This window comes from Lampris incognitus, chromosome 12, assembly GCF_029633865.1.
Source record: "Lampris incognitus isolate fLamInc1 chromosome 12, fLamInc1.hap2, whole genome shotgun sequence".
Classification (NCBI taxonomy): domain Eukaryota; kingdom Metazoa; phylum Chordata; class Actinopteri; order Lampriformes; family Lampridae; genus Lampris; species Lampris incognitus.
Window position 1 is genome coordinate 51,756,866 of NC_079222.1, and position 17,130 is coordinate 51,773,995.

The 17,130-nt window shown below is 53.0% G+C and overlaps 1 protein-coding gene across 1 annotated transcript in view; it reads left to right on the forward strand.

Annotated features, from left to right (window-relative positions):
* The window catches only part of mapkap1 (MAPK associated protein 1), a 90,161-nt gene that overhangs the window by 20,955 nt on the left and 52,076 nt on the right, over positions 1 to 17,130 (forward strand). Inside the window, exon 4 of the mRNA XM_056290772.1 lies at positions 85 to 233. Coding sequence (XP_056146747.1) covers positions 85 to 233 — 149 coding nt within the window. The remainder of the gene's footprint in view (positions 1 to 84; positions 234 to 17,130) is intronic.

Below are 17,130 nucleotides of genomic sequence, written 5' to 3' on the forward strand. Positions count from 1 at the left end.
AACAACTTGATGATGAACTAGTTTTTGATGCGTTGTATTTTTATGTAAATATGCGGATGTATATGTGTTGGCTGTTCTGCCCAGTGGAGGACCTGGGATCGCTGTTTGAGAAGCGTGACTTCAAAGTTAAGCCACGGACCATAGGGAGCAAATCTACGCTGTCACTACGGCTTGAACAGTGTCCCCAGCAGCTGAATAATCCTTTCAACGAGTACTCCAAATTCGATGGCAAGGTAAGTGTTCTTTCCTCTTCCTACCCAGTTGTAGCTTTAAAGCGGCAATAGACAATGTTTGTGCTGTGACTTCTCATTCTGAATTAAATGTTGAATGCACAGTGTCATGGCTATAGAATAATGACCCCGTCAGCGTTTAGATCGGTTCCCTATAAGCCTCTCGTTCACTATGCAATCCTGTCTGCCACCGCGTACCATCTGGATGGAAAATGAACGCTCGATTTACGGCACCAAGAAAGTGCCTCAACCATTGCACAAACAAAATAGGGAGAGGTTAGCGCTTTCATTTTTCTAAAACTAGTTTTAAATACCTGGGTGTAAAAATCACTTGTTCCATTAAATCTCTGCATGAAGAGGAACGTATAACCCTCGTGGAAACAGGGAGATCGGCCCTTCGAGACGGAAGGGGATTCTCTGGTCTTGAACTGGCAGAGTTCAGTGTGTGAACATGAATGTTTCACCCCAACTTTTTGAGCTTTTTATGTGTTTGACACTCCCAATCAGAACAAGGTTTGTTGGCCATGCAGGTTTGCACCGCCATGGAGTTTTATTTGGGTTTCATGGCTCTCTCAGTGTACTTAACATAGAATAACAACACTACGGTGTCCGGCTAGCGTGGCGGTCTATTCCGTTGCCTACCAACAAGGGGATCGCCAGGTCGAATCCCCGCGTTACCTCCGGCTTGGTCGGGCATCCCCACAAACACAATTGGCCATGTGTACGGGTGGGAAGCCAGATGTGGGTATGTGTCCTGGTCGCTGCACTAGCGCCTCCTCTGGTCAGTTGAGGGACCTGTTCAGGGGTGAGGGGGAACAGGGGTGAGGGGGAACTGGGGGGGAATAGCGTGATCCTCCAATGCGCTGTCCCCCTGGTGAAACTCCTCACTGTCGGGTGAAAGAAGCAGCTGGTGACTCCACATGTATGGGAGGAGGCATGTGGTAGTCTGCAGCCCTCCCTGGATCGGCAGAGGGGGTGGAGCAGAGACCGGGACGGCTCCGAAGAGTGGGGTAATTGGCCAAGTACAAGTGGGAGAAAAGGGGGGGAAATAGCCAAAAAAAGAAAAAATGTGATGCATTGGCGATCAGTTGTGTTTTTTTCCCATCAAGTCGAGAAGCCTTGTCCTACTGACGGTCTGGAACAGCCAAGCATCTGTCTGGCCTCCCACACCGACTCGGCAACACTCTTCACCATGCAAGGCAGCTTTCCCTGCCAGCTAGCTGAAAATCCATTGAATATCCAATATCTTTCTATCTTTACCTCAATTTCTGACCTAGTCCTCAAGAACATCAGTGGCTGCCCACACGAGTGCTGCCATCACTTCTGCTTCCCCAACATGTTCGTGAGCAAATATCAAATCTAAACATGATCAGCAAGGAAAGACAACACGTTTTTTTCTCCTGATTAGTATTTTGTATGTGGAAAAATAGTCTTGGACAGTATCGCCGATTTAAAAGTGGGTATGGCTTGAATGGACATTACACAAATGTGTGTACCTTCCATTGAATCCATACCCACTTTTAAATCAAAATTAGATTGCAAAAATGATATGTTCTTGTTTTCCACGAAGATTAAAGAAACTCGTACGGGTTCTGATATGTTTCTCATTTTCACGGTTTCCATTCACCGTTCTTAAGCCCTGTTTGGAAACTTCTTAACTCAAATTTGGAAAAAACAAAATCTGAAAAGGATCAACTTTTAACTCACAGTAATCACTGTGGACCTTGATTGACCCGGAAGATATGAAGGTGGCACCAAGTATGAATGAGGTTGTACTTGCATGGAAAAGAAAGATGATTTAGCTCCTGTATTAATTTATATTGTTGTAGAGTCCCAAAAAAGGAACCACACAAACATAATAAAGCAACTATAAACAGAAAGCTAAGTAACTTCAAATCATACGACTTAAATTAAAGACACAAAATTAATTCACTGCACAAACCCACCTAAGTTATATTTATACCAACACATGACCAAATTCTGCTTTAAAAAGACTTGTTACAAACCCGACTAAGAAAAAGCAACGAAGACACAGTAAAAAAGGATGTCAACGATGTCTTTTGAACGTTGTCTCTTTAAACCTAAACAGTTCTCCAGATTGGGGTCTAGAAACTTTAATTCCAGGGTAGTTTTTCTTTTTTTAATCCTGTGGATAACACAGGAGAATGTCAAAATGGAGTCTGACAGGTGTGTTGTATTCGCCAAAGTCAGACCCCCCCCCTTTTGTTTTAAATCCACGAGGTTTGATAAACGTCAAAATCACTTTGTGCACACTTGTTTACTTGTCTCTAAGCAGATTTTATGACTCGTTGTCACGCCGGGAGCAGGAGGGGAGGACCCAAACGCAGACAGACTGGGCTAGGACAACCTTCTAATAAAACAAATGGACTTACAGACAGCAGGGACAGACGCTACAGACAGACAGCAGGGACAGACGCTACAGACAGACAGCAGGGACAGACGCTACAGACAGACTGGGCTAGGACAACCTTCTAATAAAACAAATGGACTTACAGACAGCAGGGACAGACGCTACAGACAGACAGCAGGGACAGACGTTACAGACAGACAGCAGGGACAGACGCTACAGACAGACAGCAGGGACAGACGTTACAGACAGCAGGGACAGACGCTACAGACAGCAGGGACAGACGTTACAGACAGACAGCAGGGACAGACGCTACAGACAGACAGCAGGGACAGACGTTACAGACACAGCAGGGACAGACGTTACAGACAGACAGCAGGGACAGACGTTACAGACAGACAGCAGGGACAGACGTTACAGACATCAGGGACAGACGTTACAGACAGACAGCAGGGACAGACGTTACAGACAGACAGCAGGGACAGACGTTACAGACAGCAGGGACAGACGTTACAGACAGACAGCAGGGACAGACGTTACAGACATCAGGGACAGACGTTACAGACAGCAGGGACAGACGTTACACACAGACAGCAGGGACAGACGTTACAGACAGACAGCAGGGACAGACGTTACAGACAGCAGGGACAGACGTTACAGACAGACAGCAGGGACAGACGTTACAGACAGACAGCAGGGACAGACGTTACAGACAGCAGGGACAGACGTTACAGACAGACAGCAGGGACAGACGTTACAGACAGACAGCAGAGACAGACGTTACAGACATCAGGGACAGACGTTACAGACATCAGGGACAGACGTTACAGACATCAGGGACAGACGTTACAGACATCAGGGACAGACGTTACACACAGACAGCAGGGACAGACGTTACAGACAGCAGGGACAGACGTTACAGACAGCAGGGACAGACGTTACACACAGACAGCAGGGACAGACGCTACAGACAGCAGGGACAGACGTTACAGACAGACAGCAGAGACAGACGTTACAGACATCAGGGACAGACGTTACAGACATCAGGGACAGACGTTACATACATCAGGGACAGACGTTACAGACAGACAGCAGGGACAGACGTTACAGACATCAGGGACAGACGTTACAGACAGCAGGGACAGACGTTACAGACATCAGGGACAGACGTTACAGACAGCAGGGACAGACGTTACACACAGACAGCAGGGACAGACGTTACAGACAGACAGCAGGGACAGACGTTACAGACAGCAGGGACAGACGTTACAGACAGCAGGGACAGACGTTACACACAGACAGCAGGGACAGGCGTTACAGACAGACAGCAGGGACAGACGTTACAGACATCAGGGACAGACGTTACAGACAGCAGGGACAGACGTTACACACAGACAGCAGGGACAGACGTTACAGACAGACAGCAGGGACAGACGTTACAGACAGACAGCAGGGACAGACGTTACAGACAGACAGCAGAGACAGACGTTACAGACATCAGGGACAGACGTTACAGACATCAGGGACAGACGTTACAGACATCAGGGACAGACGTTACAGACATCAGGGACAGACGTTACACACAGACAGCAGGGACAGACGTTACAGACAGCAGGGACAGACGTTACAGACAGCAGGGACAGACGTTACACACAGACAGCAGGGACAGACGCTACAGACAGCAGGGACAGACGTTACAGACAGACAGCAGAGACAGACGTTACAGACATCAGGGACAGACGTTACAGACATCAGGGACAGACGTTACAGACAGCAGGGACAGACGTTACAGACAGACAGCAGGGACAGACGTTACAGACATCAGGGACAGACGTTACAGACAGCAGGGACAGACGTTACAGACATCAGGGACAGACGTTACAGACAGCAGGGACAGACGTTACACACAGACAGCAGGGACAGACGTTACAGACAGACAGCAGGGACAGACGTTACAGACAGCAGGGACAGACGTTACAGACAGCAGGGACAGACGTTACACACAGACAGCAGGGACAGACGTTACAGACAGACAGCAGGGACAGACGTTACAGACATCAGGGACAGACGTTACAGACAGCAGGGACAGACGTTACACACAGACAGCAGGGACAGACGTTACAGACAGACAGCAGGGACAGACGTTACAGACAGACAGCAGGGACAGACGTTACAGACAGCAGGGACAGACGTTACACACAGACAGCAGGGACAGACGTTACAGACAGACAGCAGAGACAGACGTTACAGACATCAGGGACAGACGTTACAGACATCAGGGACAGACGTTACAGACATCAGGGACAGACGTTACAGACAGACAGCAGGGACAGACGTTACAGACATCAGGGACAGACGTTACAGACAGCAGGGACAGACGTTACAGACAGACAGCAGGGACAGACGTTACAGACAGCAGGGACAGACGTTACAGACAGCAGGGACAGACGTTACAGACATCAGGGACAGACGTTACAGACTAACAGCAGGGACAGACGTTACAGACATCAGGGACAGACGCTACAGACAGCAGGGACAGACGTTACAGACAGACAGCAGGGACAGACGTTACAGACACAGCAGGGACAGACGTTACAGACAGCAGGGACAGACGTTACACACAGACAGCAGGGACAGACGCTACAGACAGCAGGGACAGACGTTACAGACAGCAGGGACAGACGTTACAGACAGCAGGGACAGACGTTACAGACACAGCAGGGACAGAGGTTACAGACAGACAGCAGGGACAGACGTTACAGACAGCAGGGACAGACGCTACGGACAGCAGGGACAGACGTTACAGACAGCAGGGACAGACGTTACAGACAGCAGGGACAGACGTTACAGACAGCAGGGACAGACGCTACGGACAGCAGGGACAGACGTTACAGACACAGCAGGAACAGACGCTACAGACAGCAGGGACAGACGCTACAGACAGCAGGGACAGACGTTACAGACAGCAGGGACAGACGTTACAGACACAGCAGGGACAGACGCTACAGACAGCAGGGACAGACGTTACAGACACAGCAGGGACAGACGTTACAGACAGCAGGGACAGACGTTACAGACACAGCAGGGACAGACGTTACAGACACAGCAGGGACAGACGTTACAGACAGCAGGGACAGACGCTACGGACAGCAGGGACAGACGTTACAGACACAGCAGGGACAGACGTTACAGACAGCAGGGACAGACGTTACAGACAGCAGGGACAGACGCTACAGACAGACAGCAGGGACAGACACTACAGACAGCAGGGACAGATGCTACAGACAGCAGGGACAGACGCTACAGACAGCAGGAACAGACGCTACAGACAGCAGGAACAGATGCTACAGACAGACAGCAGGGACAGACGCTACAGACAGCAGGGACAGACGTTACAGACACAGCAGGGACAGACGTTACAGACACAGCAGGGACAGACGTTACAGACACAGCAGGGACAGACGTTACAGACAGCAGGGACAGACGTTACAGACACAGCAGGGACAGAGGTTACAGACAGACAGCAGGGACAGACGCTACGGACAGCAGGGACAGACGTTACAGACACAGCAGGGACAGACGTTACAGACAGCAGGGACAGACGCTACGGACAGCAGGGACAGACGTTACAGACACAGCAGGGACAGACGTTACAGACAGCAGGGACAGACGTTACAGACAGCAGGGACAGACGTTACAGACACAGCAGGGACAGACGCTACAGACAGCAGGGACAGACGCTACGGACAGCAGGGACAGACGTTACAGACACAGCAGGAACAGACGCTACAGACAGCAGGGACAGACGCTACAGACAGCAGGGACAGACGTTACAGACAGCAGGGACAGACGTTACAGACACAGCAGGGACAGACGCTACAGACAGCAGGGACAGACGTTACAGACACAGCAGGGACAGACGTTACAGACAGCAGGGACAGACGTTACAGACACAGCAGGGACAGACGTTACAGACACAGCAGGGACAGACGTTACAGACAGCAGGGACAGACGCTACGGACAGCAGGGACAGACGTTACAGACACAGCAGGGACAGACGTTACAGACAGCAGGGACAGACGTTACAGACAGCAGGGACAGACGCTACAGACAGACAGCAGGGACAGACACTACAGACAGCAGGGACAGATGCTACAGACAGCAGGGACAGACGCTACAGACAGCAGGAACAGACGCTACAGACAGCAGGAACAGATGCTACAGACAGACAGCAGGGACAGACGCTACAGACAGCAGGGACAGACGCTACAGACAGCAGGAACAGACGTTACAGACAGCAGGGACAGACGCTACAGACAGCAGGAACAGACGTTACAGACAGCAGGGACAGACGCTACAGACAGCAGGAACAGACGCTACAGACAGCAGGGACAGACGCTACAGACAGCAGGAACAGACGCTACAGACAGCAGGAACAGACGTTACAGACAGCAGGGACAGACGCTACAGACAGCAGGAACAGACGTTACAGACAGCAGGGACAGACGCTACAGACAGCAGGAACAGACGCTACAGACAGACAGCAGGGACAGACGTTACAGACAGCAGGGACAGACGCTACAGACAGCAGGGACAGACGTTACAGACAGACAGCAGGGACAGACGCTACAGACAGACAGCAGGGACAGACGTTACAGACACAGCAGGGACAGACGTTACAGACAGACAGCAGGGACAGACGTTACAGACAGACAGCAGGGACAGACGTTACAGACATCAGGGACAGACGTTACAGACAGACAGCAGGGACAGACGTTACAGACAGACAGCAGGGACAGACGTTACAGACAGCAGGGACAGACGTTACAGACAGACAGCAGGGACAGACGTTACAGACATCAGGGACAGACGTTACAGACAGCAGGGACAGACGTTACACACAGACAGCAGGGACAGACGTTACAGACAGACAGCAGGGACAGACGTTACAGACAGACAGCAGGGACAGACGTTACAGACAGACAGCAGGGACAGACGTTACAGACAGACAGCAGGGACAGACGTTACAGACAGACAGCAGGGACAGACGTTACAGACAGACAGCAGAGACAGACGTTACAGACATCAGGGACAGACGTTACAGACATCAGGGACAGACGTTACAGACATCAGGGACAGACGTTACAGACATCAGGGACAGACGTTACACACAGACAGCAGGGACAGACGTTACAGACAGCAGGGACAGACGTTACAGACAGCAGGGACAGACGTTACACACAGACAGCAGGGACAGACGCTACAGACAGCAGGGACAGACGTTACAGACAGACAGCAGAGACAGACGTTACAGACATCAGGGACAGACGTTACAGACATCAGGGACAGACGTTACATACATCAGGGACAGACGTTACAGACAGACAGCAGGGACAGACGTTACAGACATCAGGGACAGACGTTACAGACAGCAGGGACAGACGTTACAGACATCAGGGACAGACGTTACAGACAGCAGGGACAGACGTTACACACAGACAGCAGGGACAGACGTTACAGACAGACAGCAGGGACAGACGTTACAGACAGCAGGGACAGACGTTACAGACAGCAGGGACAGACGTTACACACAGACAGCAGGGACAGGCGTTACAGACAGACAGCAGGGACAGACGTTACAGACATCAGGGACAGACGTTACAGACAGCAGGGACAGACGTTACACACAGACAGCAGGGACAGACGTTACAGACAGACAGCAGGGACAGACGTTACAGACAGACAGCAGGGACAGACGTTACAGACAGACAGCAGAGACAGACGTTACAGACATCAGGGACAGACGTTACAGACATCAGGGACAGACGTTACAGACATCAGGGACAGACGTTACAGACATCAGGGACAGACGTTACACACAGACAGCAGGGACAGACGTTACAGACAGCAGGGACAGACGTTACAGACAGCAGGGACAGACGTTACACACAGACAGCAGGGACAGACGCTACAGACAGCAGGGACAGACGTTACAGACAGACAGCAGAGACAGACGTTACAGACATCAGGGACAGACGTTACAGACATCAGGGACAGACGTTACAGACAGCAGGGACAGACGTTACAGACAGACAGCAGGGACAGACGTTACAGACATCAGGGACAGACGTTACAGACAGCAGGGACAGACGTTACAGACATCAGGGACAGACGTTACAGACAGCAGGGACAGACGTTACACACAGACAGCAGGGACAGACGTTACAGACAGACAGCAGGGACAGACGTTACAGACAGCAGGGACAGACGTTACAGACAGCAGGGACAGACGTTACACACAGACAGCAGGGACAGACGTTACAGACAGACAGCAGGGACAGACGTTACAGACATCAGGGACAGACGTTACAGACAGCAGGGACAGACGTTACACACAGACAGCAGGGACAGACGTTACAGACAGACAGCAGGGACAGACGTTACAGACAGACAGCAGGGACAGACGTTACAGACAGCAGGGACAGACGTTACACACAGACAGCAGGGACAGACGTTACAGACAGACAGCAGAGACAGACGTTACAGACATCAGGGACAGACGTTACAGACATCAGGGACAGACGTTACAGACATCAGGGACAGACGTTACAGACAGACAGCAGGGACAGACGTTACAGACATCAGGGACAGACGTTACAGACAGCAGGGACAGACGTTACAGACAGACAGCAGGGACAGACGTTACAGACAGCAGGGACAGACGTTACAGACAGCAGGGACAGACGTTACAGACATCAGGGACAGACGTTACAGACTAACAGCAGGGACAGACGTTACAGACATCAGGGACAGACGCTACAGACAGCAGGGACAGACGTTACAGACAGACAGCAGGGACAGACGTTACAGACACAGCAGGGACAGACGTTACAGACAGCAGGGACAGACGTTACACACAGACAGCAGGGACAGACGCTACAGACAGCAGGGACAGACGTTACAGACAGCAGGGACAGACGTTACAGACAGCAGGGACAGACGTTACAGACACAGCAGGGACAGAGGTTACAGACAGACAGCAGGGACAGACGTTACAGACAGCAGGGACAGACGCTACGGACAGCAGGGACAGACGTTACAGACAGCAGGGACAGACGTTACAGACAGCAGGGACAGACGTTACAGACAGCAGGGACAGACGCTACGGACAGCAGGGACAGACGTTACAGACACAGCAGGAACAGACGCTACAGACAGCAGGGACAGACGCTACAGACAGCAGGGACAGACGTTACAGACAGCAGGGACAGACGTTACAGACACAGCAGGGACAGACGCTACAGACAGCAGGGACAGACGTTACAGACACAGCAGGGACAGACGTTACAGACAGCAGGGACAGACGTTACAGACACAGCAGGGACAGACGTTACAGACACAGCAGGGACAGACGTTACAGACAGCAGGGACAGACGCTACGGACAGCAGGGACAGACGTTACAGACACAGCAGGGACAGACGTTACAGACAGCAGGGACAGACGTTACAGACAGCAGGGACAGACGCTACAGACAGACAGCAGGGACAGACACTACAGACAGCAGGGACAGATGCTACAGACAGCAGGGACAGACGCTACAGACAGCAGGAACAGACGCTACAGACAGCAGGAACAGATGCTACAGACAGACAGCAGGGACAGACGCTACAGACAGCAGGGACAGACGTTACAGACACAGCAGGGACAGACGTTACAGACACAGCAGGGACAGACGTTACAGACACAGCAGGGACAGACGTTACAGACAGCAGGGACAGACGTTACAGACACAGCAGGGACAGAGGTTACAGACAGACAGCAGGGACAGACGCTACGGACAGCAGGGACAGACGTTACAGACACAGCAGGGACAGACGTTACAGACAGCAGGGACAGACGCTACGGACAGCAGGGACAGACGTTACAGACACAGCAGGGACAGACGTTACAGACAGCAGGGACAGACGTTACAGACAGCAGGGACAGACGTTACAGACACAGCAGGGACAGACGCTACAGACAGCAGGGACAGACGCTACGGACAGCAGGGACAGACGTTACAGACACAGCAGGAACAGACGCTACAGACAGCAGGGACAGACGCTACAGACAGCAGGGACAGACGTTACAGACAGCAGGGACAGACGTTACAGACACAGCAGGGACAGACGCTACAGACAGCAGGGACAGACGTTACAGACACAGCAGGGACAGACGTTACAGACAGCAGGGACAGACGTTACAGACACAGCAGGGACAGACGTTACAGACACAGCAGGGACAGACGTTACAGACAGCAGGGACAGACGCTACGGACAGCAGGGACAGACGTTACAGACACAGCAGGGACAGACGTTACAGACAGCAGGGACAGACGTTACAGACAGCAGGGACAGACGCTACAGACAGACAGCAGGGACAGACACTACAGACAGCAGGGACAGATGCTACAGACAGCAGGGACAGACGCTACAGACAGCAGGAACAGACGCTACAGACAGCAGGAACAGATGCTACAGACAGACAGCAGGGACAGACGCTACAGACAGCAGGGACAGACGCTACAGACAGCAGGAACAGACGTTACAGACAGCAGGGACAGACGCTACAGACAGCAGGAACAGACGTTACAGACAGCAGGGACAGACGCTACAGACAGCAGGAACAGACGCTACAGACAGCAGGGACAGACGCTACAGACAGCAGGAACAGACGTTACAGACAGCAGGAACAGACGTTACAGACAGCAGGGACAGACGCTACAGACAGCAGGAACAGACGTTACAGACAGCAGGGACAGACGCTACAGACAGCAGGAACAGACGTTACAGACAGACAGCAGGGACAGACGCTACAGACAGCAGGGACAGACGCTACAGACAGCAGGAACAGACGATACAGACAGTAAGGACAGACGCTACAGACAGCAGGAACAGACGTTACAGACAGCAGGGACAGACGCTACAGACAGCAGGGACAGACGCTACAGACAGCAGGGACAGACGCTACAGACAGAGAGCAGGGACAGACGTTACAGACAGCAGGGACAGACGCTACAGACAGCAGGGACAGACGCTACAGACAGCAGGGACAGACGCTACAGACAGACAGCAGGGACAGACGTTACACACAGCAGGGACAGACGCTACAGACAGACAGCAGGGACAGACGCTACAGACAGACAGCGGGGACAGACGTTACAGACAGCAGGGACAGACGCTACAGACAGACAGCAGGGACAGACGTTACAGACAGCAGGGACAGACAGTAGGGACAGACGTTACAGACAGTAAGGACAGACGCCACAGACAGCAGGGACAGACAGCAGGGACAGACGTTACAGACAGTAAGACAGAAGCTACAGACAGCAGGGACAGACGCTACAGACAGCAGGGACAGACGTTACAGACAGTAAGGACAGACACTACAGACAGCAGGGACAGACGCTACAGACAGCAGGGACAGATGTTACAGACAGCAGGGACAGACGCTACAGACAGCAGGGACAGACGCTACAGACAGTAAGGACAGACGCTACAGACAGCAGGGACAGACGCTACAGACAGTAAGGACAGACACTACAGACAGCAGGGACAGACGCTACAGACAGCAGGGACAGACGCTACAGACAGCGGGGACAGACAGCAGGGACAGACGTTACAGACAGTAAGGACAGACGCTACAGACAGCAGGGACAGACGTTACAGACAGTAAGGACAGACGCTACAGACAGCAGGGACAGACGCTACAGACAGCAGGGACAGACGTTACAGACAGTAAGGACAGACAATACAGACAGTAGGGACAGACGCTACAGACAGCAGGGACAGACGCTACAGACAGCAAGGACAGACACTACAGACAGCAGGGACAGACGCTACAGACAGCAGGGACAGACGCTACAGACAGCAGGAACAGACGATACAGACAGTAAGGACAGACGCTACAGACAGCAGGGACAGACTTTACAGACAGTAAGGACAGACGCTACAGACAGCAGGGACAGACGTTACAGACAGCAGGGACAGACGCTACAGACAGCAGGGACAGACGATACAGACAGTAAGGACAGACGCTACAGACAGCAGGGACAGACGTTACAGACAGCAGGGACAGACGTTATAGACAGCAGGGACAGACGTTAGATACAGCAGGGAAAGACGCTACAGACAGCAGGGACAGACGTTACAGACAGCAGGGACAGACGCTACAGACAGCAGGAACAGACGTTACAGACAGCAGGGACAGACGCTACAGACAGCAGGGACAGACGTTACAGACAGCAGGGACAGTCGCTACAGACAGCAGGGACAGACGCTACAGACAGCAGGGACAGACGCTACAGACAGTAGGGACAGACGTTACAGACAGCAGGGACAGACGTTAGATACAGCAGGGGAAGACGCTACAGACAGCAGGGACAGACGCTACAGACAGCAGGGACAGACGTTACAGACAGCAGGGACAGACGTTACAGACAGCAGGGACAGACAGCAGGAACAGACGTTACAGACAGCAGGGACAGACGCTACAGACAGCAGGAACAGACGCTACAGACAGCAGGGACAGACGCTACAGACAGCAGGGACAGACGTTACAGACAGCAGGGACAGACGCTACAGACAGACAGCAGGGACAGACGCTACAGACAGACAGCAGGGACAGACGCTACAGACAGCAGGGACAGACGTTACAGACAGCAGGGACAGACGCTACAGACAGCAGGGACAGACGCTACAGACAGCAGGAACAGACGCTACAGACAGCAGGGACAGACGCTACAGACAGCAGGGACAGACGTTACAGACAGCCGGGACAGACGCTACAGACAGCAGGGACAGATGTTACAGACAGCAGGGACAGACAGCAGGAACAGACGTTACAGACAGCAGGGACAGACGCTACAGACAGCAGGGACAGATGTTACAGACAGCAGGGACAGACGCTACAGACAGCAGGGACAGACGTTACAGACAGCAGGGACAGACGCTACAGACAGCAGGGACAGACGATACAGACAGTAAGGACAGACGCTACAGACAGCAGGGACAGACGTTACAGACAGCAGGGACAGACGTTATAGACAGCAGGGACAGACGTTAGATACAGCAGGGGAAGACGCTACAGACAGCAGGGACAGACGTTACAGACAGCAGGGACAGACGCTACAGACAGCAGGAACAGACGTTACAGACAGCAGGGACAGACGCTACAGACAGCAGGGACAGACGTTACAGACAGCAGGGACAGACGCTACAGACAGCAGGAACAGACGCTACAGACAGCAGGGACAGACGCTACAGACAGTAGGGACAGACGTTACAGACAGCAGGGACAGACGCTACAGACAGCAGGGACAGACGTTACAGACAGCAGGGACAGACAGCAGGAACAGACGTTACAGACAGCAGGGACAGACGCTACAGACAGCAGGAACAGACGCTACAGACAGCAGGGACAGACGCTACAGACAGCAGGGACAGACGTTACAGACAGCAGGGACAGACGCTACAGACAGACAGCAGGGACAGACGCTACAGACAGACAGCAGGGACAGACGCTACAGACAGCAGGGACAGACGTTACAGACAGCAGGGACAGACGCTACAGACAGCAGGGACAGACGTTACAGACAGCAGGGACAGACGCTACAGACAGCAGGAACAGACGCTACAGACAGCAGGGACAGACGTTACAGACAGCCGGGACAGACGTTACAGACAGTAAGGACAGACAATACAGACAGCAGGGACAGACGCTACAGACAGCAGGGACAGACGCTACAGACAGCAAGGACAGACACTACAGACAGCAGGGACAGACGCTACAGACAGCAGGGACAGACGCTACAGACAGCAGGAACAGACGATACAGACAGTAAGGACAGACGCTACAGACAGCAGGGACAGACTTTACAGACAGTAAGGACAGACGCTACAGACAGCAGGGACAGACGTTACAGACAGCAGGGACAGACGCTACAGACAGCAGGAACAGACGATACAGACAGTAAGGACAGACGCTACAGACAGCAGGGACAGACGTTACAGACAGCAGGGACAGACGTTATAGACAGCAGGGACAGACGTTAGATACAGCAGGGAAAGACGCTACAGACAGCAGGGACAGACGTTACAGACAGCAGGGACAGACGCTACAGACAGCAGGAACAGACGTTACAGACAGCAGGGACAGACGCTACAGACAGCAGGGACAGACGTTACAGACAGCAGGGACAGTCGCTACAGACAGCAGGGACAGACGCTACAGACAGCAGGGACAGACGCTACAGACAGCAGGGACAGACGTTAGATACAGCAGGGGAAGACGCTACAGACAGCAGGGACAGACGCTACAGACAGCAGGGACAGACGTTACAGACAGCAGGGACAGACGTTACAGACAGCAGGGACAGACAGCAGGAACAGACGTTACAGACAGCAGGGACAGACGCTACAGACAGCAGGAACAGACGCTACAGACAGCAGGGACAGATGCTACAGACAGCAGGGACAGACGTTACAGACAGCAGGGACAGACGCTACAGACAGACAGCAGGGACAGACGCTACAGACAGACAGCAGGGACAGACGCTACAGACAGCAGGGACAGACGTTACAGACAGCAGGGACAGACGCTACAGACAGCAGGGACAGACGTTACAGACAGCAGGGACAGACGCTACAGACAGCAGGAACAGACGCTACAGACAGCAGGGACAGACGCTACAGACAGCAGGGACAGACGTTACAGACAGCCGGGACAGACGCTACAGACAGCAGGGACAGATGTTACAGACAGCAGGGACAGACAGCAGGAACAGACGTTACAGACAGCAGGGACAGACGCTACAGACAGCAGGGACAGATGTTACAGACAGCAGGGACAGACGCTACAGACAGCAGGGACAGACGTTACAGACAGCAGGGACAGACGCTACAGACAGCAGGGACAGACGATACAGACAGTAAGGACAGACGCTACAGACAGCAGGGACAGACGTTACAGACAGCAGGGACAGACGTTAGATACAGCAGGGGAAGACGCTACAGACAGCAGGGACAGACGTTACAGACAGCAGGGACAGACGCTACAGACAGCAGGAACAGACGTTACAGACAGCAGGGACAGACGCTACAGACAGCAGGGACAGACGTTACAGACAGCAGGGACAGACGCTACAGACAGCAGGAACAGACGCTACAGACAGGAGGGACAGACGCTACAGACAGTAGGGACAGACGTTACAGACAGCAGGGACAGACGCTACAGACAGCAGGGACAGACGTTACAGACAGCAGGGACAGACAGCAGGAACAGACGTTACAGACAGCAGGGACAGACGCTACAGACAGCAGGAACAGACGCTACAGACAGCAGGGACAGACGCTACAGACAGTAGGGACAGACGTTACAGACAGCAGGGACAGACGCTACAGACAGCAGGGACAGACGTTACAGACAGCAGGGACAGACAGCAGGAACAGACGCTACAGACAGCAGGAACAGACGCTACAGACAGCAGGGACAGACGCTACAGACAGCAGGGACAGACGTTACAGACAGCAGGGACAGACGCTACAGACAGACAGCAGGGACAGACGCTACAGACAGACAGCAGGGACAGACGCTACAGACAGCAGGGACAGACGTTACAGACAGCAGGGACAGACGCTACAGACAGCAGGGACAGACGTTACAGACAGCAGGGACAGACGCTACAGACAGCAGGAACAGACGCTACAGACAGCAGGGACAGACGTTACAGACAGCCGGGACAGACGTTACAGACAGTAAGGACAGACAATACAGACAGCAGGGACAGACGCTACAGACAGCAGGGACAGACGCTACAGACAGCAAGGACAGACACTACAGACAGCAGGGACAGACGCTACAGACAGCAGGGACAGACGCTACAGACAGCAGGAACAGACGATACAGACAGTAAGGACAGACGCTACAGACAGCAGGGACAGACTTTACAGACAGTAAGGACAGACGCTACAGACAGCAGGGACAGACGTTACAGACAGCAGGGACAGACGCTACAGACAGCAGGAACAGACGATACAGACAGTAAGGACAGACGCTACAGACAGCAGGGACAGACGTTACAGACAGCAGGGACAGACGTTATAGACAGCAGGGACAGACGTTAGATACAGCAGGGAAAGACGCTACAGACAGCAGGGACAGACGTTACAGACAGCAGGGACAGACGCTACAGACAGCAGGAACAGACGTTACAGACAGCAGGGACAGACGCTACAGACAGCAGGGACAGACGTTACAGACAGCAGGGACAGTCGCTACAGACAGCAGGGACAGACGCTACAGACAGCAGGGACAGACGCTACAGACAGCAGGGACAGACGTTAGATACAGCAGGGGAAGACGCTACAGACAGCAGGGACAGACGCTACAGACAGCAGGGACAGACGTTACAGACAGCAGGGACAGACGTTACAGACAGCAGGGACAGACAGCAGGAACAGACGTTACAGACAGCAGGGACAGACGCTACAGAC